The 21,696-nt window shown below is 42.5% G+C and overlaps 1 protein-coding gene across 1 annotated transcript in view; it reads right to left on the bottom strand.

The window, feature by feature from the left end:
- Positions 1-21,185, bottom strand: part of CEP85L (centrosomal protein 85 like) — a 160,086-nt gene extending 138,901 nt beyond the window's left edge. Inside the window, exon 1 of the mRNA XM_034765794.1 lies at positions 20,828-21,185. Coding sequence (XP_034621685.1) covers positions 20,828-20,891 — 64 coding nt within the window. The 5' untranslated portion in view covers positions 20,892-21,185. The remainder of the gene's footprint in view (positions 1-20,827) is intronic.
- Between the last annotated feature and the right edge of the window lie 511 nt (positions 21,186-21,696).

Raw genomic sequence — 21,696 nt, 5'->3', positions numbered from 1 at the left:
AGACAGTTAAGAAAGCAAAAAACAGAAAGCAAAACCACTCACCCCACCCACACCTTGCAGGCTGAATTAATTCAGTTCATTATTTAAAATTCATTAGCTTGGAGTATTTAAAAGAAAATTGCATGACAATCACCACATACACTTTCTCATATCCCCCAACTCTTCTTCAACACTACTTTGTGAATTTGTGATATATGCAAAAGTGAGTGACCAATGTAACTGAGCCAAGCTTAACATGGGCAGATGATATGCAAGCTTCCCCACACTGCTCTGCCAATGCACCTGTCTTACCCTGCTGTTCTTATCTTAAACCAGCCAATCAGCATAGAATGCCAATCTTGCCTAATTGGGGGAGGAGAGTGAGACACACGCACACACAACGCCAGCAAGTATCACACCAGTTAGAAATTAATGCAATATTTTACAGTTTGACCAGTTTTATCTCGTGAAGATGATCTGATTTACAAATAAGTGTTCTAAAAATCTGTTCCAAAAAGATTAGAATTATGATCAGATTAGACAGCAATTCCTTCCAATGAGCAAAATAAACAAACACTCCCAGAATATGTCTGGAATAGGCTTAGTTTATCAAGAGCTGTTAATTATTGCTCTTTAAGGCTGGACAGTCAAAATAAATGAAAGATAAGATGTTGTCTTACCACCATGAGTGTTTATATATAATATAAAAATATTTTTAAAATATAAAAGTGTATGCAGAGCCAGAAGTGGACTAATATTTATTGAGACAGATTATCTCAACATTCATTGAGTTTTTTTGTATAAAATTTGACATTTCTACAGAAAATGTCACACAGAGAGAGTGTTCAGATACCGGTGACATATAGCTAGCCAGCTAGCTAGCTTTTGGGCTGCATCAGCACTTTATTTTAGCAGCAGGTGTAGATTTTAATATAATTGTGCATAAATTTATGCATTTATATAACAGAATAACCTTCACAAGAAGGGTTTTAGAATTCCAGTTTAGTGAGTTTGATAAAAAGGTGCTTTTACACTAAGAACAATAAAAGGAGTTAATGAACTTAGATGCTAAACTATAAGCAACAGCTAAAGTCTTCCACCCTTGTTATGAAATTGGTAAGATATTGAAATTGGTAAATTATATTGTAACTACAGAATACCAGATTTTCTGTCCTTGACACTGCTTTTGACACAGCAATTTCAAAATTGTGACCAGAAATGAGTCAGCATGGACAGCCAACATTACTTTTAACATTCTTTGTCAGTTTAAGGAATCTTGCTATGTTGAAATTAAACATGACCATACCTAATCACTGTCATAGTCTCTCTTTAAAAATTCATTTGCTTTATAAATTGGACTGTAAATACAATAGCTGGAGTGACTTTCCATTCGAATACTCCTATGGAGGAACAATGAATGGTTACAAAGAAAGGAAGATTACTTACCATATGGCAATTGGAATTCAAGATGTCTGATCCTTATGGGTATTCACTGTGGGTGCACATGTGCTCCGTGAGCCCGGAACCAGAAACGCTTCAAGAGCAGCGTCCATTGATCTGTGCCTCCTCCTTCTCCCAATAGAGGGCACAAGGGGCAGTGCAGACCAACCGTCAATCACATCTCCAGTCCCTACTCTACCATGAATCCAAAGAGGACCCAAGCAAAGGGGAAGGAAGGAGGATCATGAACATCCACAGGCACTACATATCTTGAAGAATTCCAGTTACTAGGAAAGGTACACAACCTTCCTTTCTTCTTCATTCCTTGGGTGACTCCCAAGCAGTTCTCACTGAGGAGGAGGAGGGTGCGAGGAAGCACTCTGTACTACACAGCAGAGGATACCTGAGCCGAAGGAAGCGTCTGAAGCTGAAGTTTGAACCAGAGCATAATGCTTGGTGAAGGTGTGTAAAGAACCCCAAGTAGCTGCTCAAAGATATAGCTTCTCCCTTCATTCTTTCAGCGATAGTGACAAATAATCTCAGAGACTTCGTAAAGGGTCTTGTCTGGCACAAACAGAAGGCCAAGGCCCTGCGTACATACAGAGAATCAAGCTTGATTTCTTCAGTGTTAAGCTGGGGCCTTGGGTAGAACACTGGGAAGCGAATAGTCCGGTTACAGTGAAGTTCAGAAGGCACCTTAGGGATTAATTCGGGATGCAGTCTCAAAGAGACTGTCTCTAGGAAAGCCTGCGTCTAGAGGGTTTGCCCCAACCTGCCTACCCTCCCAGGTAAGTCATAACCTTAAGGAAGGCCACCTTCCAAGAGAGGTGTAGGTGGGAACAGGAAGCCAAACAATAGCCTCAGGAGTGCCGAGGGGACAAGGTTCAGATACGGATCAGTTTAGAAACTGGAGGGTATCTCCTTATGATGTCCTTCCAGAGCTTCATAGTCATGGGATGGGTAAAGACTGAGCAGCCCTCAACAGGGAGATGGAACCCATCAATAGCTGCCAAGAGTATCTTACAGAACTGATTGAAGACTTTGGGTCTGTCTGAAAGAAGATATTCCAGGATGAATGGGATTTCTCAATGTCTCGGAAGGTAAGCGGTGCTGCTGACACCAGGAGAACTGCTTGCATTTGGCTGTACAGCATTTCCATGTAGAGGGTTTTCTGCTGCTGTTAAAAATAGACTGAATGTCCTGGGAGCAGGTTCTTTCTATGCTCATTGCCTATTCAAAAAACACTATGCAGTAGAATTTGTTACAAATCTTTCTGCTCCTCCATAGAAAGAGAAACCATATAAAATGAAGCTTGGATGGATGATGCAGCTGGTTTGGAGCGCAAGTGACCAAGTTGGGACGGCAATGTGAGATTAGCTAAATATCTTAACTACTCATTTCCAGCTTTACTGATGTTTCAGGTTCTAGAAACTATTTGTATGTGGATTTTTGTTTGTTTTAGAAAAGATTGCTGCTTCTTTGGTTCTCGCACAACGAGGTAGTGGAATCAGCATTCAAACAAACTTTTCTTTAAGTAAGATTTGTTTGGGAATGTCCACTTTTTCACCATAATATTTATGTTATATGTACAGAGTTGCTGTTTCCAGTTTTTGCTGACAATATTATCAATACCATCAAGCAGCCAATACTGCACTAAAACTGGCCTGTGCAGTTTAAAACGTTTGTAATAGCAGAGCTCCCAACATGCACAATTTCTGAGGACTGAAGGTTAAGAACTCCACTTCAGACAAGGCAAGCAGGAAATAAGCTCCCTTTCTGCACGCCTTCAGAAAGGTACTGGCAGGTATCTCCTACCCTACAGGCCTTAGATGGTCAGCAACCGTGGAGAAGCCCCTCCTACATATATGTATAGTCTGCAGGCTGGGAGCTCCCCTCCTACATGTCTTCTAAGGTGACCGGATTTCAGCAGAGAAGTTCTTATCTTGTTCCTAAGGAGATGTGCAGAAGTAGAGCTCATTCAACAAGAGCGGTCATAGAAATTAACAGATTACATGTGCAAGTTAAGAAAATATACAAAAAGAAATACAATAAGACTTGTGTCCTTCTATGTATACTTCAGAACAGGTATGCATAACTTTTCAGGTGTGAGAAATGTCTGTAAAAACACTATTCTTCATAGATAAACAGATTAATATTATTCTAAAGCCAAAAAAAGTTAGCATATCAGTAAAACTGTGTTCCAAGCAACTTACAATTTGCCTCAAAACTGATAAGATATTGTTTATTCTTCTACTCCTCTCAAATTAAACGGGGTTGAAAATTATTAGGGAAGCACTACTTCACTTCCAACTATGGAAACAAGGTACATTTCTGCACAACACTAAATCCCAATTTGCCGAGAAGCAATGGCAGATCCATATAGTATATTAATGCAATTTTATAAACAATCCATCTCAGGATTCCGGTGGGATCCCACACCGCAAGAGAAAAGCTCTTGTGGTTTACTATGGCACCAGAAACCCTCCATTCCGTAAATTGTTTTCTTATAACTCATTAACCGCCACCTATTATGATTTATAGACCTGGTCAAACTGACAATGCAATGAGTGGCAAAACTTCCATTAACTTCAGCACAATCAGGCCCAAAATGTCTCACACATAGCAAAATATGACCTTGTAAAATAACAAAAAGGATAGATGTATTAGCCATAATAGAATCAAACCCTGCAGGTTGATAAGAGTCCTCAATTCCTATAGATCTCAACTGAATTTGAAGGTGCTGATCATCTTGCAGGATAAAGGAATTTGGTTATAAGCTTCTCCATGCAAGGACTGTGTCTTTTAATGTATTGTACAGCACCAATCACACAGAGCGCACAAACATGTATTGATATGCAACAGCTGTAGAAATCAGAGCAGTGAAATAAGCTATTACTTCAATTAATGAAAACTCTGACTTTTATGACTTTGTACCCATGAGGTCTCTCACATTCACAAGAGAGACAATTGATTTACATCATCCCATGCACATTCTATAATGGCTTTAAAAGGAATGAACATAAGATTTTTTTTTTTTTCTGAGAAACCACATCTCTAATCAGAAGTGTACACAAAACAGAGGAGTGGAGGAACATTTTGTTGACAGTTTTAATAAGATCCTTGGCCAAATCATGCCCCCTCCCTTATGCTATGCATGGAGAGGTCCTCTATGCACAGATTTCCCCTCGCCCATGCAGAAGGGTAGACTTAGAGGCCTCTGCAACACTATTCCATCCTTGGACAGTCCAGGGTCCACTTCAGGGGGTAGAAGATGTACTCGAAGCCACTGTCATCCCCACCCACTCTGCAGAAGCTAGCACAGCTCTAGGCTGTAATAACCTTTCCAAGGATGTCCCTGATGGCCACCATATACAAGGAGGAGCCCACTGTCATTCAGCTCCTAAAAGAGAAAACTGGGGGAAGGGAGAGCCTGCTAGGATCTGAAGTTGCTATGGAAGTACAGGGTCTACATGCAGATGGCCCTGACCTCCCCTGGATCTCTGGTCATACTCCAGGTTAGGGAGTGACTTCTCATCTCACTGCCAGCAACAGGGAGATATGGGGAAATCTTTGCAAAGAAAGAGTCTATGAAATCTCTGCAAAGTCCCCTCCTGAAGCTTTGTGTGTGGAAGGGACAATTTAGTCCCTCCTTTTTACTGCAGTTTCTGTCTTACTTTTCTTTACAGTTTTTGTTCCCCCCTTTTACGATTCTCTCTCTCTCTCTCCCCCTCACACACACACACACACACACACTATTGATCTTTGCACCATTAGCAGCACACAAGCATTATAGATTTATATATGAAGAGCTAAACAGAATTCTTCTACATTAAGTCACCATCGGGCAAGAGGGAAATTGACTAAAAGTCACATGGATTACTTAGATTACCTCTGTGGTTAGCATCATTAATAAAGCACTACTGAGCCACAGTGTTACTTTGGCTGCTGTAGTCTGCTTCCGAAGGTTTTTCTATGCTTATGATGGACAAATGATCAGGAAGCATGGGAGGTGTGATTTACGCATGTCAGGTGACCAGCAATGCATGGCAAAGTCCCTATGTTCATGCACTCTGGAAAAGGCATTAGGGCAGGCTTCAAGCAATAAACATTCAGCAATGGTAACTACATTTTTATCTTGTGTTATTTCAACACATCTATTTTATTTAACAAGGCTTCTGCAGTTCTTCAATTAGGAACTAATTTTTTTTTTTAAATATCCTTCCTCTGAAAGATCAGGGATGGCCATGGCTGGAGATGGGACACTAGAGGAGAAAGGCCAGGTTCATGAGATGCTACCGAACAGTTTCTCTGTCATAGAATATCAGGGTTGGAAGGGACCTCAAGAGGTCATCTAGTCCAACCCCCTGCTCAAAGCAGGACCAATTCCCAACTAAATCATCCCAGCCAGGGCTTTGTCAAGCCGGGCCTTAAAAACCTCCAAGGAAGGAGACTCCACCACCACCTCCCTAGGTAACGCATTCCAGTGTTTCAGCACCCTCCTAGTGAAATAGTGTTTCCTAATATCCAACCTGGACCTCCCCCACTGCAACTTGAGACCATTGCTCCTTGTTCTGTCATCTGCCACCACTGAGAACAGCCGAGCTCCATCCTCTTTGGAACCCCCCTTCAGGTAGTTGAAGGCTGCTATCAAATCCCCCCTCATTCTTCTCTTCTGGAGACTAAACAATCCCAGTTCCCTCAGCCTCTCCTCATAAGTCATGTGCTCCAGACCCCTAATCATTTTTGTTGCCCTCCGTTGGACTCTTTCCAATTTTTCCACATCCTTCTTGTAGTGTGGGGCCCTAAACTGGGCACAGTATTCCAGATGAGGCCTCACCAACGTCGAATAAAGGGGAACGATCACGTTCCTCGATCTGCTGGCAATGCCCCTACTTATACAGCCCAAAATGCTGTTAGCCTTCTTGGCAACAAGAGCACACTGTTGACTCATATCCAGCTTCTCGTCCACTGTGACCCCTAGGTCCTTTTCTGCAGAACTGCTACCTAGCCATTCAGTCCTTAGTCTGTAGCAGTGCATGGAATTCTTCCGTCCTAGGTGCAGGACTCTGCACTTGTCCTTGTTGAACCTCATCAGGTTTTTTTTGGCCCAATCCTCTAATTTGTCTAGGTCCCTCTGTATCCGATCCCTACCCTCTAGTGTATCTACCACGCCTCCTAGTTTAGTGTCATCTGCAAACTTGCTGAGAGTGCAGTCCACACCATCCTCCAGATCATTAATAAAGATATTAAACCAAACCCGCCCCAGGACCGACCCTTGGGGCACTCCGCTTGAAACCGGCTGCCAATTAGACGTGGAGCCATTGATCACTACCCGTTGAGCCAGACGATCTAGACAGCTTTCTATCCACCTTACCGTCCATTCATCCAGCCCATACTTCTTTAACTTGGCGGCAAGAATACTGTGGGAGACCGTATCAAAAGCTTTGCTAAAGTCAAGGAATAACACATCCACTGCTTTCCCCTCATCCACAGAGCCAGTTATCTCATCATAGAAGGCTATTAGGTTAGTCAGGCACGACTTCCCCTTCGTGAATCCATGCTGACTGTTCCTGATCACTTTCCTCTCCTCTAAATGTTTCATAATTGATTCCTTGAGGATCTGCTCCATGATTTTTCCAGGGACTGAGGTGAGGCTGACTGGCCTGTAGTTCCCCGGATCCTCCTTCTTCCCTTTTTTTTAAAAGATGGGCACTACATTAGCCTTTTTCCAGTCATCTGGGACCTCCCCCAATCGCCATGAGTTTTCAAAAATAATGGCTAATGGCTCTGCAATCTCACCCGCCAACTCCTTTAGCACCCTCGGATGAAGCGCATCTGGCCCCATGGACTTGTGCACGTCCAGTTTTTCTAAATAGTCCCGAACCACTTCTTTCTCCACAGAGGGCTGGTCACCTTCTCCCCATGCTGTACTGCCCAGTGCAGCAATCTGGGAGCTGACCTTGATCATGAAGACAGAGGCAAAAAAAATCATTGAGTACATTAGCTTTTTCCACATCCTCGGTCACTAGGTTGCCTCCCTCATTCAGTAAGGGGCACACACTTTCCTTGATTTTCTTCTTGTTGCTAATATACCTGAAGAAACTCGTCTTGTTACTCTTAACATCTCTTGCTAGCTGCAACTCCAAGTGTTATTTGGCCTTCCTGATTTCACTCCTGCATGCCTGAGCAATATTTTTATACTCCTCCCTGGTCATTTGTCCAATCTTCCACTTCTTGTAAGCTTCTTTTTTGCGTTTAAGATCAGCAAGGATTTCACTGTTAAGCCAGCTGGTCGCCTGCCATATTTACTGTTCTTTCTACACATCGGGATGGTTTGTTCCTGCAACCGCAATAAGGATTCTTTAAAATACAGCCAGCTCTCCTGGACCCCTTTGCCCTTCATGTTATTCTCCCAGGGGATCCTGCCCATCTGTTCCCTGAGGGAGTCAAAGTCTGCTTTTCTGAAGTCCAGGGTCCGTATTCTGCTGCTCTCCTTTCTTCCTTGTGTCAGGATCCTGAACTCGACCATCTCCTGGTCACTGCCTCCCAGGTTCCCATCCACTTTTGCTTCCCCTACTAATTCTTCCCTGTTTGTGAGCAGCAGGTCAAGAAAAGCTCTGCCCCTAGTTGGTTCCTCCAGCACTTGCACCAGGAAATTGTCCCCTACACTTTCCAAAAACTTCCTGGATTGTCTGTGCACCGCTGTATTGCTCTCCCAGCAGATATCAGGGTGATTAATGTCTCCCATGAGAATCAGGGCCTGTGATCTAGCAACTTTTGCTAGTTGCCAGAAGAAAGCCTCATCCACCTGGTCTGGTGGTCTATAGCAGACTCCGACCACGACATCACCCTTGTTGCTCACACTTCTCAACTTTATCCAGAGACTCTCAGGTTTTTCTGCAGTTTCCTACAGTTCCCTGCCTGCCCTGGCCCCATGCCGCTCCCGGAAGTGGCTGGCACCATGTCCCTGCGGCCCCTGGGATGGGGGGGTGCCAAAGGGCTCCACGCTGCCCTCGCCTGCGGGTACCTCCCCCGAAGCTCCCATTGGCCACAGTTCCCCATTTCCAGCCAATGGGAGCTGCGGGGGGGGGGGAGGGCAATGCCTGCAGGCAGCGGCCCCAGGGACCGCAGGGATGGGGTGCCAGCCGCTTCCGGGAGTGGCGCGGGGTCCAAGGGCCGGATCCAAAACCCTGATGGGCCAGATCCGGCCCGCAGGCTGTAGTTTGCCCACCCCTGCTCTAAAAGATGACCATAAATAAGAAGGAGAGAAAATGGATAAATAGTAAATAAGATGAAGGGGGGGGGGGGGGAAAACAGAAAAATAGAGGAGTGGGAAAGGGAAGACTATTGAGACAAAAGGGAGGATAATTTTTATTTATTTTAGCATGGAGCTTACAGAGTTGTAGATAGAGAAAAAGACAGCTCTCTTTATAAACCCCTTTTACTATTGGAAAAACTTCGTAGGGAAACTAGCAATTTTACCCATGTAGACCGATAACATGCTGCCCTCTGTATGAAAAAGGCCCATACCTGCATCTTGTGTAACTCATCGGTAAAATAAACATTCACATATTAACCGATTCTACTTCCCAGTTTTCTGATCACATAATAGTAGACCTTCCCATAATGCAAGCAAGTGAATAGAGAGAAGAATGATGTGAGAAGGGAGGGAAGAATGACAAAGTAGAGGAGAGTGAGAAACCCAGGAGAGTAGAGGGTGAAACAGCATGAAGTCTTATCTAACTGAACTCCCTGACTTGCAGCTTTAAATCACAACTCAACTAGAACAGTATTTTAGACTAATTACATTTAATATTATAACCCAGAGTTACTATAAATTCATGTAATTTCTTCTGTGATTTGGTGACATGAATGATCTACTTAAAACTTAGCTCTCGTGTTATGTTGTCTCTAGAACCCTTTAATGCAATTAAGCCATACTGCATACAGATGGCTACAGGTACACTATTCTTTACATACCCCCAGAAGCCATTTCCAAATGTATAACTCTCTTTGTTATAACTTGGAACATCAAATTATGAACTCGCACAAATTATGAAGATTTTAAGCTATTAGTATTTCCAGAGAAGAGAAAAACTCTGGGGAGAAGGGAGGAATAATACAAAATACAACAGTTTGACTTTGATCTTAAAATAGCATCCAAGACAGAGTCATCATTTATATGGCTCTGTAAATGCATAAGCCACTGTACAATACTAGGTCAGTGACAAGTTTTCAAACCCTTTTTGGCAGAGATTAGATCAATCTAAAGGCACAAGCACAGACAAACAGAACAAAAGACAGGCAAAGATTATATGAAGGCATTTGATTCAATTTGTGAGATGTCACATTCTAGCTTACAACCAAAGTCTTTTTTTTAATATATTTACACACACACACACACACACACACAGCCCTTGAAATAAGGTGCAATATTTTAAAATTGTATTTACTTATTAGTTTCTCCACTGAGGGTTAATCACCACTGAAACTGCTTACTAAGGTTGCGGTAGATTTACCTTATATGGAAATTTTTTAAATCAAGACGAGATGCTTTTCAAAAAAAGATATGCTTTACTTCAAACAGGAATTAATTAAGGGAAGTCCTATAGCCAGTGTTATGCAGAATGACAGACCAGATGATCAGTGTCCCTTCTGGCCTTATAATCTATGAATATATACATCAAACACACACACACACACTTACACTTACTTAACTATAAAGTTTTACTATCAACCTATCAATCACAGGTAAAATCCTGGCCCCACTGAAGTCCATGAGAATTTTGCCATTTACTTTAGTAGAGCCAAGATTTTACCTCACTTGCTAATAATATTTATGAGTTTCTTTCTTTCTTCCAGATACAGCCTATTAGCACACAGCAAAATTCAGAAACGTAGACTACAGATGTTTTTTATTTTAGATTTGGCACAAACGTCTCCGTAAATTACCTCATGCCTGCTATGCTGGCTCGCTTCCTTGTCTTCGTATTCAATGTATTCTTTACCCCCCTGTTCCACTTTTGCTCTCAATTCAATCTGATTACTGCAGACAGGGAGTCTCCCTTTTAAATTCAAGGAGCCTATCAGTTAAAAATTGCTTTACTTCTCTTTTCATAGCATTAATAATAAAAATTTTATCCATTGTTTTACACTGTACTTGTGTACACTTCCTACACTGTGTATGCAGCCAATTGTTGAAGTCAAACAAGACATATTGTACATGAACAGCTGAATCCCTTCCCCACCATCAGAAGACCACTCAGACCCCCAAGTCAGTGTCCAAATTTAGCCCTTTCCCAGGGATTGGCTTTATTGCTAACTCAAAGACACCACCACAACATAAACCTGTGCCCAAGTGTCCTCTTGTAGCCTGGCCATTCCTAGAGTTTCCCTCCAGAACCTCCTCTGTCCTAGCACCCTAATTCCTTCTCTTTAAAGATCCAGTCCCACCTCCCTATATACCTATAGGGTGGAGTTAATAGTCATGTCTACTACAAGTCAGTCAACAAAACTTCAGTAGTTTTATAGAAGGTTCTCACACTTGCTAACAGAGTGAATCACAGAAGAACTCTTGCTACCCTGGTGCACTGGATTTGGGGAAAAACAGAATAAAGACACCCCTCTTCTTCATTATAAGCAAAGGTATATAAATAACCTTGACTGTAAAGAACAGCCATGTAAAAAATGGGATGTAGGGAGGTGTATTACAATTGGTCAATAATTTTCAAAAATCTGGTATTTCTATTGAAACATGAAAGAATTTCCACATTTTTCAACTAGCTGTGATATGCACTATTCGCAAAGAGGGATCCACTTAAAAATCTACCATAGCCAGTGTCTAAAAGTCTCAGGCCCACGACTGTTCAAGAGGAAGCTCCAGTACCTCTCATCATAGATAGGATCTAAAAGTGGGACTCAACACTTCTATATCTGAGTGCAAGGGACAAAATCCTTGCCCCATTCAAGTCACTTGGAGCTTTCAGATTGACTTGAATGGGGCCAGGATTTCACCCTACAATTTTAACAAAACACCAATTTCCTTTACACTTGCTACAGTGCATTTGGAATGAAATCCTTTCCCCAGCACTTAGCCAGAGTAAGTGAGAAAGCCACTAGGGAATTTCAAAGGAGAAAAAGGGACATGCATGAAGAAATGCTCCCAAGCTACAGAGTAGGAACAGAATCATTTCAGGAATCCCACTCCAACCCAATAACTGAAGTATTCTCTGGGGACGAGTCCTGACAGGCAAAAAAGGGTTTATTTTTTAAATCACATTAGCTTAGCAGGATTGAACAGCCCTGTTCAATAGGGGAAAACTAGGCTACAACACAGCCAGCTAACACAGCTCCAAAATACGTTAACAGCACCTTAACTGGGCATTCCAATTGTGTTCAACTAAGATGATTTACACACACACACACACTTTTTGTTTGTCAAGACAGGACCTGGGACTCAACAGTTCCACTCCAAATCCACTGCATGCCAGCATCCTGGAAGCCCCCATGGAGCTGGGATAAACTTTCAGTTTTCCTTTGAATAACAGCGTCAAAGGGCTTGCTTACTTTTGATGGCAAATATTCCCCTTAGCCCCACCTTACGCCACCCAGGGTACTCTCCAGGCTACCAACAGCTACTTTTTTTCCTCTTCCGTCTCAACTATTTAATGGCTTTACATACAGTAAAATCTTCTAAATAATTTAATTATGATTCTTCTGGTACAATGACCATACCAAGCCCTTGTTCTATTTACATCAAAAGGAGCTGCGCATGAAGATACAGAACATCATAAATATAAGAGTACAAATGTTAGCCCTATTTTCTTTATCACTTTTGCTAGAGAGATTTTTTTCAAAATAAAAGTGGTAAATATTACCACCCTGTGCAATGTCTAGCTAGGTCACCATCCCTTTGAGCTTCTACCCACAGATGCTTCCATCCTTGGATTAATACGAGTCACAGAATTCTGTATAAAGTTAAGTCTCTTTTGCATTAATTCTCAACTATAAAACAAGTCTCCTAAGGACCAGGATTGTTCATTATATATATATATAATGGATAATTTTGTTGCAGAGCAAGAAACCAAGAAGAGCCGCCATTTTTAAAGAAAACCTATCTTGAAAAGATGCCCAATTTACCCTGAAACATATTTGAAAAAGTTGCCGCTTCCAACACCATCTGGACATGCCACATCGTAAAAAAAAAAAAAAAAAAAAGTAAACCAGACACCAAAAACTGGATAACGGATGATAAAAATCTCAGACAAGGTTTCTGAGTCACTGGGGAATGATTCTTGCTTGGATACTGCATGTTAAGACTCTTTGATGAATTAAAAAGATGAAAATTATGTTTGTTCCAATAAGCAAAAAGGATTTTTGTTACATAAATTATATCATAAGAACTGTCAGAAGTATTGATCAAAATGCTTATTTATACGCCTATTCACGAGCTTCCATGCATTATAAATGAATTTGGATTTGGAAGTTTCATGGCCTCTGTCACTAAATGTGCAGAAGGGGAGCATGTGCTCAGCCATTCCATGGCTGGCTAGTTTTCAGATACACAAGGTTTTGGGATTACATGGACAGCTGCAGAAGAGAGAGCGATTAACACCACCATCCACTCTTCTTCTCTGGTAACTTTCCAGCTCTCTACTACCTGCTGTACAGCCCCTTCTTAAAAAAAATAAAAATCTCTCTTGACCAGGACACTAGTGCCACTCACTCTTTAGCCTGCTTTTTCTCAGTCAAGGGTTTGTAAAAGCAGTCTTCCCTTATCACTTTAATCCCCATTCATACAATACCATTCTGGACCAATTCCAATCTGCCAGTGCCATTAAAGCTGCTCTACTCCCTGGAGTTAACATCATGATCCTTCTTCCTACAGACAGGTTTCAGAGTAGCAGCCGTGTTAGTCTGTATCCGCAAAAAGAACAGGAGTACTTGTGGCACCTTAGAGACTAACAAATTTAAATTTGTTAGTCTTTAAAGGTGCCACAAGTACTCCTGTTCTTCTTCCTACTGTTCCTCTCTCCTTATTCTCCTTGACCTCCGTGTGGGAGTCTGCAGCTGAATATCTACTTCCTGAAGTCATCAGATGGACTGTAGTGGTGAACCAAATCGGTGTGAAGAGGCTATTGGAAAGACTCATGTAGTTTTAAGATTTAATTCATCCTCCCTCCTGCTGCAGGAGTTTTTGCACCAGGTGAAACTTGAGGGACTAGTGTACCTCAACGAGGGAAATTCTTCCCAGGGGAAGACAGGTAGCGTATGCACTATTGCACTTTCTACACTGTCCACATGGCAGCAAAGGCCACAGGGGTATGATATCAGGAAGAGACAGCACCTCCCAGGTCATGCCTCTGGGGGCTACTCAATTGACAAACGCTGGAAAAATCAGTAGGATGCTGAATATTCTGGCAGCAGAGCCAGCTGACAGACAACCAGCTATTTTGGAGAATGCTAACTTGGATCCCAAATCCTTTAGATCCTTCTACCTATCTTCCACAGGCAGCTCTGCAGGATAATTAATTATCAGGTGCAGCAAAGCAAGTGGCCAGGACCCATACACGGTTGTTCACAGCTCTAAGTATATTTGCATGAATTCTTCAACCCCTACTTCTGAGCCTTTATAGGTTCCAATGATTAAGTGGCTGAGCAAATGCTTTATAGCGCCGCCTGTGCCAGTCTGACCATCCTCAAATTAGCCAGGCCAGCAAAAATCTCCCCTACAGGGAAGTAAGGGGCCTCTACAACCCTCAAGATTAGGTTCTGCATATTTTTTAATAACTTATCAGAGGTTCTTAAACTGTGGTCCGTGGATGAGCTCCATTCAGGTGGCCCGCAGATAGTTCCTGCTAAAGTGCGTGCCTGGGTGGCCGCGCACAAGAGAATGAAGGGCCACCCACCCAATTAGTCGAGCCGCGCAGGCATGGCTCCACTAATTGTGTGCCTGGACCCTGGAGAAGACGCACATGTAAGGTGAGGTGGTGGCCTTGGGGAGAATAGCCGGTAGGTGGGAGGGGGCAGCAGGGTCAGAAGAGGAGGCGGGGGGAATTTGGGACGTGTAGGGCTGCGGCGGCCAGAGAAAAAGAGGCGACTTTCCCCAGCTCCAGGGCTGCAGCTACTGGGGAGAGATGGCCCTCTTTCCCAGCTTCAGCTCTGTGGTTGCTGTGGCAGGGGAGATTCCCCCGCTGGGGCTGGGAAGGAGGGGGTCTTGCCCTCTCTCCCCCGCCACGGCATGTGTAAGTTTTTAGTGTAAACTTTCAGTTCACAGCACAGTTGTGTGTCACCGAACACTTTACAACAAAGGGCAGAATGCAAAAAAAATTCTTCTTAACTACAGCTGTACAAAGTGGGCCACCATAAGAATTAACAAGTGGTTTTAACTCCTCCACTGTTAAGCCTCAAGCAGGTTGCAAGGCAGAGACAGGCTTCTAAAGAATGTGGAAGGCAGAACAGTTGATACTGGAGACAAGTGTAGAACTATTCCTCTTCCTATAATAACCTATCCACAACATACATACTCTGCTTCCAACAATGGCAGCACAACCATTTGTTCCTACAACGTCAAGTCCTTCCAGAACCATTAAATTTACAAATCTTTTTCACTTGTGCTTTCTATCAAGATGGGTTATCACTATGTTTGGCAGACACATAAGCTTTATCCATACTATTTAAAAAAAAAAAGTGGACTTTTAACACACTAGCTTACTCATGTTAAATGTTAATATCCTAATACAGACAAGGTAAGTGCAGCTTTAACATGTACTAGCTGGTTGAGGTAAATCCTAAACTACCAGTTAGGAGTTTGTTTTCACCGGCTAACAGCTGTTAAAACTACAGTTTGCCTAGTCTATTCCATGATTATTAACTCATGTTAACTACTAACGTGTTAAAAACACCTGTTTAAACACATACATACAGATTTTTCTTACTGTAGACATAGCCGCCCAGAGCAAACCATTTATATATAGTTCTGATTTGTATTGTGAGACGACTTCACTTTATTATAACTTAATCCAATGCTTCTGAGCAGAGTATCTTATAGGTATTTTGTAAAAATATATAGGATTACAAAAAAATGTAGTCCATTGTCAGATCAGGAGTTTTGAGCGCGAGTATACAATTGAAAAAAAGATTTCAGCCTTCCTTAAACACCACTGAGTAACAATATGACAGCTCTTATACTTTTGCATTTTCTAGAACCACCAGTTCTTTGCACTCAACCTCTTAAAACAGTGTTTTGTAGTACAAATTCCCTTGAATATATACAGCTTTAAAATTAATGTTTTGAAAAGCTATAGCTTTGAGGAGAGATGTAAGGAGTTAACAGTAACTACCATTCCCACAAGGAATCTCAGTTTACTTCATTATTACTGAGGGAGAGTAAAGATATCGCCTCAATGTCCATTCCCATAATTGTCATACTGAGTTTGTAAACGCCGATAATCACTCATTCTGTACTACAGCGACCTGATTTTTATGTGTCCAGCATAAATATGTATATGATGCCCACTCTATAGGGTGACATTAACTCACCATTTATTGCCCAGCACGCAAAGATAAGCCTGCCTCCTTGCAGGCTTAGAGAACCATCACATCCTCAGTAGCTGAACCTGAATTCCCGACGAGCAAAACTTGTTACAGAAATGAAATTACTGGAACTTTTCCCCCACCCCAGCCCCCCCAGCCCCAAAAAGAACTAAGTTAAGTTCTCCCAAGTACTTCTCTCTTTTCGGTACAAACTAAGCACCTAAGTTTCATTAGTGCCACTAGGCAGTTGTGTTCAGAAAGTTATAACACCAGGAGCTCACAATGAGTTGCAACCTTATCACAATTTTAATTATGACATCACTAAGTAGGCTGTCTAACTCTTACACATACTAGCTTATGTATATGGTTTAAGTAAGAGAAACAAGGCAGCCTCAGGGGTTTGTGAATATGAACTAATCACATTCCTAACGTATTACAAGTCACAAGACTCAGGAAGTTGTTTCTATATGATGTTAATCACACCCTTAGGAGCTTCCTTATTTCAAGTTTGTTGAGCATGTGGCCAAACCTTCCTCAGATCCAGAGCCCCATGGCCACAATAGTCCAGTTTTGGTTACTGAACTACAGTATGAATACAGATGGTCCCATTTATTTAAGGTAATAAACATACTACAAATAAATCATTAGGCAGTTGGTTTAAATCCCTGCATCCATTTATATCATACTGAACACACACACAGTCTAAGTGAATGATTGTCTGGTAGATAGGGTTGATGCAGATGAACATTTTCACAGCCTGAAGTGTGTCATTAATTGCCTGTGCAATTCAAACAATAGTCTAGAGGACTGAGCTTGGGCTGAGAGTCAGTTTTCAGAACTCCCTGTGTGGTCTTCAGCAAACTACTAAACTCTTGCATCTCAGTTTACCCCTCTGTAAAATAAAGAGAAATTACTTATCTAACTCACGAGGTTTTTATGAGTAATAATGTTTGCAAAGAGGTCTGAAAGTGACCTACTCAAATTCTAAAAAATATTAGATTTTCAAACAATAGACAAGTGTTAACAGAGCTTAGATTGATTTTAGCTTGGCAGCACTATTTGCCATGGTGTAAATGTTTACCATTTAATCCTTTAATATAGAGAGGCACATAAATTTGTTTACAGATTTGTGCACAAGCTAATGTCTACTTTCATTGCAGAATGTGAAATTCCCTTAAACTGCAGAATGAAAACAATTTGGAAACAAAACAGGATGTGAGTGAAGACTTCAAAGACAGCTAGACTTTCAACATTTTCCAAAGCATTCTGGGTATTTGTGTATCACTGCAGTTTACCTATAAAGACAATTACTTTACTGGTTCCAGAAAATAAATATGAAAGAAAACAGAATAACTTATCTATGCTATACCTGAACATTTACTACATACAGGGCCAAATTACTCCTTGGTGTACACTCCAGGAACTGATCTGGCCCACTGTGTTTTAAGAAAATTAAAATGAATTTATATCTTTCACAGAAAAAAAACAAAATCTCATGATCCAGTTATATAAATAACTAGTGATAAGTTTCCACACTCTGTATCTAATTTTTTTTTTTTTTTTTTTTTTTTTTTTAAGAAGACCATGAGATTTTTCATGAGAAAAAGGGGGTATTATTAGCCATCAACGTACTTTACTAAAAAATAATTTTTCCACGTATGTAGAACATGCTTCTAACAAAGTGTTATGTTTTCACGGATAAACTATTCTGATCAATTTAACGTGAAGACCTATTGTGTGTCAACCAATCAAAATGCAATAGCTGGTCAATAATGTTACAGTCTTCAACTCTACTGCACCAATGTGCAACAGACAAAAAGATATAAAAATTTATACCGATCACTTGGTCCAAGAGAGATATGTAACTGGGGGGAGAGGGGCAGGTTCTGCAGCGGGATCCTCACGTTTGCATTGACATGGTTAAGAAAGCGAGGTGTCTGAACAGCTCTTCTAATCTGTGGAGGCTGGATGTCCATAGGACTAGGAGCCAGTCAACTAGAGCCAGTTTGAGCATCACTGACACTATGTGCACACTATTATTGAGTGAGCGTAAAGGAGTTTGGTGTGACTGCTGAGAGACCACACTGGGGCACAATATTCAGCTGCAGAATATACCGACCTCCCAGTGAACGTAGCAACGATTATACTTCCTCAAACCACTCTTTTCGGGACCAAAAAAGAACAGTTGGCCAGTCCTCCAAGTATATTAATTTAACGTAGAAGGGATGTCCCGGGGAAAAGGACAATGTAATCCAGCCTGTGAGATGGTGGAATACTTTTGGCAGACTCCCAAAGCACAAGTCCCTATTGCAAAGCAATAGGGTTTGAACCCTGGGTCCCAGCTTCACTCAGGCTCAGACCCTTCACCCCCAGGGGATCCTGAGACTGAGCCCTGGGTTAGCATGATTTGTGTATAGACAGAAGGGGGGTTAAGATTGAGCCCGAGTTTGAATCCTGGGATTAGACTGCAGTGTTCTTATAGACTGTAAGGGCCTGATCCAAAGCCCACTGAAGTGAATGGAAAGACTCCCATTAACATGAATAGGTTTTGTATCTGGCCCTAAGTTTAGTAATCATAACAACTGATATTATACACTGCCCGAGTACTGTTATTTGTACCACCAGATTTCAAATAATTATGGCCACTTTCTCAAAGCTGCCAAGTTCCTGCAGTTCCAAAGGAATCCACAGGCACTCAGCTCTTCCAAAATTTAGGCCCCGGGCAGTTTTCTCCTTTGATTTTATGTAGGATGACAAGTTTTCCTATCAAAAGGATAGATAACTAGACAAAATAACTAACCCTTAGCAAATTATGTTATATATAGTTTTACAAGGATTAATCATTCTTGCTACCAATAAAGAAACAACAGCATCTTCTTTCACATTACTGTGAGCACACATTGGACTATTTGTGGAGATTCAGGCAGTTGCTAGAAATATCTTATATTTTCAAGCAAAAACATGTCATCTCAAAAGCAAACAATATTGCCATTTAACTATGCCAACTATTTATATACCATTTAACGAAAGAGACAGATGTTTTGCAACAATGCTGCAATTCCAAAATTAACTAACACAGTAGGCTGATTTCGATGAAATTACTTGCAAATTACACCAGTGTAGAAATAAGCAGAATTTATCCCTACACTTTGACAATGAAGTAGTAATCTAGACTAGGGAACAAAATCATGAGAGCTTTGCTTGAAAAGGAACTGCATGATTTTGCTCCCCCTTCTAGAAAACTGTCTAAAGCTCTCTGCAGTCAGTCCATTTATTTTATTTGCCAGTAGACAGAGGGCCCAATCCTGAAAGCCCTTGCTCCCATGAATTGTCCTATTCATGAGATCGATACACTACAAAATCATCTCTAAAAATTCAATTCTAAATATTAATCAGTCTGAAAAAGTCTTGCCAATTGCAGAAACTCAGAGTTCAAATGCAGGCCAGAAACAGTTATGAAAGTGACATTAAAATTAAAGGTCCAAAACAATGTTAAAAAAAAAAAACTGACTAAAATGTTGGTTGTAGTCCAAATTTGAAATAAGAACCATGCATACAGGCAATGATGTCTATTGTTTAGGTCCTTCTTCCTCTAGGGTGAATGAAGGAAAAGCAGATTATCTAGATAAGATCAGCTTTTGTCATCACCTCTATGTTCCAGCTAACTAAATAGCAAATGACACAAAAAAGGGGTATTTGAAAACTACATTTGTATAATCTATAACAGTTAGTTCTCCTGCAACTGTGGGCAGTTTATATTTATATCCCTAAATCCAGCTAATTAGAGATAAAAAATAACTACCAATGTTGCAAAAGAATGATAGCATTTTCAAGTGCCCGACAGCCATATACAGTGTGTTCCCAGCAATGTGACCAAACTGTTCCACATTAATAATAAAAAATGGGTACTTTACTGGATACAACACAATGTCATTTCAGCAATCAGCGCAAGAAGAATCAAGGGGATCACATAGTGCATTATTTAATTACAAATAGAGATATACAACACAGCTAAACACAATGAACCAGCTTCTTCTCTGGTGTAAACCCACTGATTTCAAGAAAATTGGCCTTCCCTTAATTCTCATCCTTTTACATTCTAAAACACTTTAAATTGAATTACACCAGGGATGAATCTGGCCAAGGTACCATATATCCTGAAAAGTTACACTACCGAAAAAACAAATGACCCAGAGGTATCACTATGTTTCCAGTCACTGTACCAGTGCTGCCTCAATTATACTCACTAACTAAAGATTCATTAACTAGATCTTTCCTTGCCATGTGCAAAAGAAGTACAGATGTGCAATAAGGACTCTTCCTCCAACCCCAAACTTGTCTCTGTCCCTTTTCAGCAAAACAAGTGAGGTATCTGGTGGGGAGAGGGTTTTTTTTAGTCGCAGATTTAAAAGTAATTATGATCAGCCCTAAATATAGCCCCGCGCTAATTGCATTTCCTCAGCTCAAATGGCTCCCTTAAATGCCCCTCTACACAGAGTAGCCTGTCTGCAAACGCACCACCACAAATTAGTTGCACTGACCTTCTGCCACCTCCCCAAAACTATTATTCTCCCCTCCACCCCCAATCTTTTTGCAGCTGCTTTTGAAGCACTACAGAATCGATTGGTTGTGGGGCCGGGTCTGCCCCAAAGCCAGACTTGGGGGACAGAGACCATCTGTTTAAACCTGGGAGAGGAGGAGACGTGCATGGGGGGTATTGGTTGCTCTCTGCAAACCCAGCGCGGTGCCCAGATGTCACCGGGCAGGGCGGTGTTCCCGCTAGGCAGGGGCCGCCCAGGATGGGAGCGGGGCAGGGGGAGGAAGGGTCCCGGCGAGAGGGAGGCATAGATGGATGTGCTGGCGGGCTCCTTACCGGCTTTGTAGCTGCGCAAGCCGCCGCCGTCCCCGAGTTCAGGGAGGATCCTGCTGCCCCACATGGTGCCGGGGCCCCGAGCCCAGCAGCACCGCGAACTCCCCCGCCTTGCGCCGCGGGGCCCGGCCAGCAGCGGGCGGACGCGGCCGGGCAAGCGGCGCGAAGGCGCCGGCGCTGCCGCCGGGGGGTTACTAGGCTGCTCTCGCCGCGCTGCCTCCCCGCTCCGGCCCGGGGGCAGCCGCGGCCATGGCGCGGGCAGGGGTCGGGCTCTCGCCGCCTCCTCGCGGGGCGCAGCAGTAGCGGGGACAAAACTTGCTTTATGCCGGGGCCGCCTCCTCCTGCGCGGCCGGCAGCGGGGCGGGGCCAGGGGCGGGAGCCCTGCAGATGCTGCTGCTTCTCGGGCGCTGAGCCGCTTGCATAACCCGGCCCAGGGGGAGGGGGCGCAGGCGGAGCAGCCCAGCGGCCGCGGGGAGGGTGCAGGGGAGGGAGTCCTATGATCATCGACTGGAGGGGGGGCTATGCCCCCCCCCGCCGTCCCACATACATATCTGCCTATTTCTTCCCCATAGGATACCCGCTGTAGCCACTCAGCTATCCCTTATCTCCTCTCTGCCCCTTCCCCAGTGTCCAGTCCTGGATTTCATATCTACAGCCTGGGAGCCTTAAAATCCCATCTGCGTTTCATGGAGCGGGTGCCTTTTTATTTTTTACAAGACCTCAAAATTATTCAATTTAATTTACCTTACAGGACAAAGAGAACTGGAAGAATCCAGGACTGTATATTCCCAATCCTTCCTCGGCACTCCCCAAACATTTCCACTGCTTTCTGCCCCCAAAGATCTCATCTGTATTCCTCACATAGTTAATAT

This window comes from Trachemys scripta, chromosome 3 (genome assembly GCF_013100865.1).
Source record: "Trachemys scripta elegans isolate TJP31775 chromosome 3, CAS_Tse_1.0, whole genome shotgun sequence".
NCBI lineage: Eukaryota > Metazoa > Chordata > Testudines > Emydidae > Trachemys > Trachemys scripta.
Note: the sequence above shows the minus strand (reverse complement) of the source record. Positions and strands in the feature narration are given on the sequence as shown.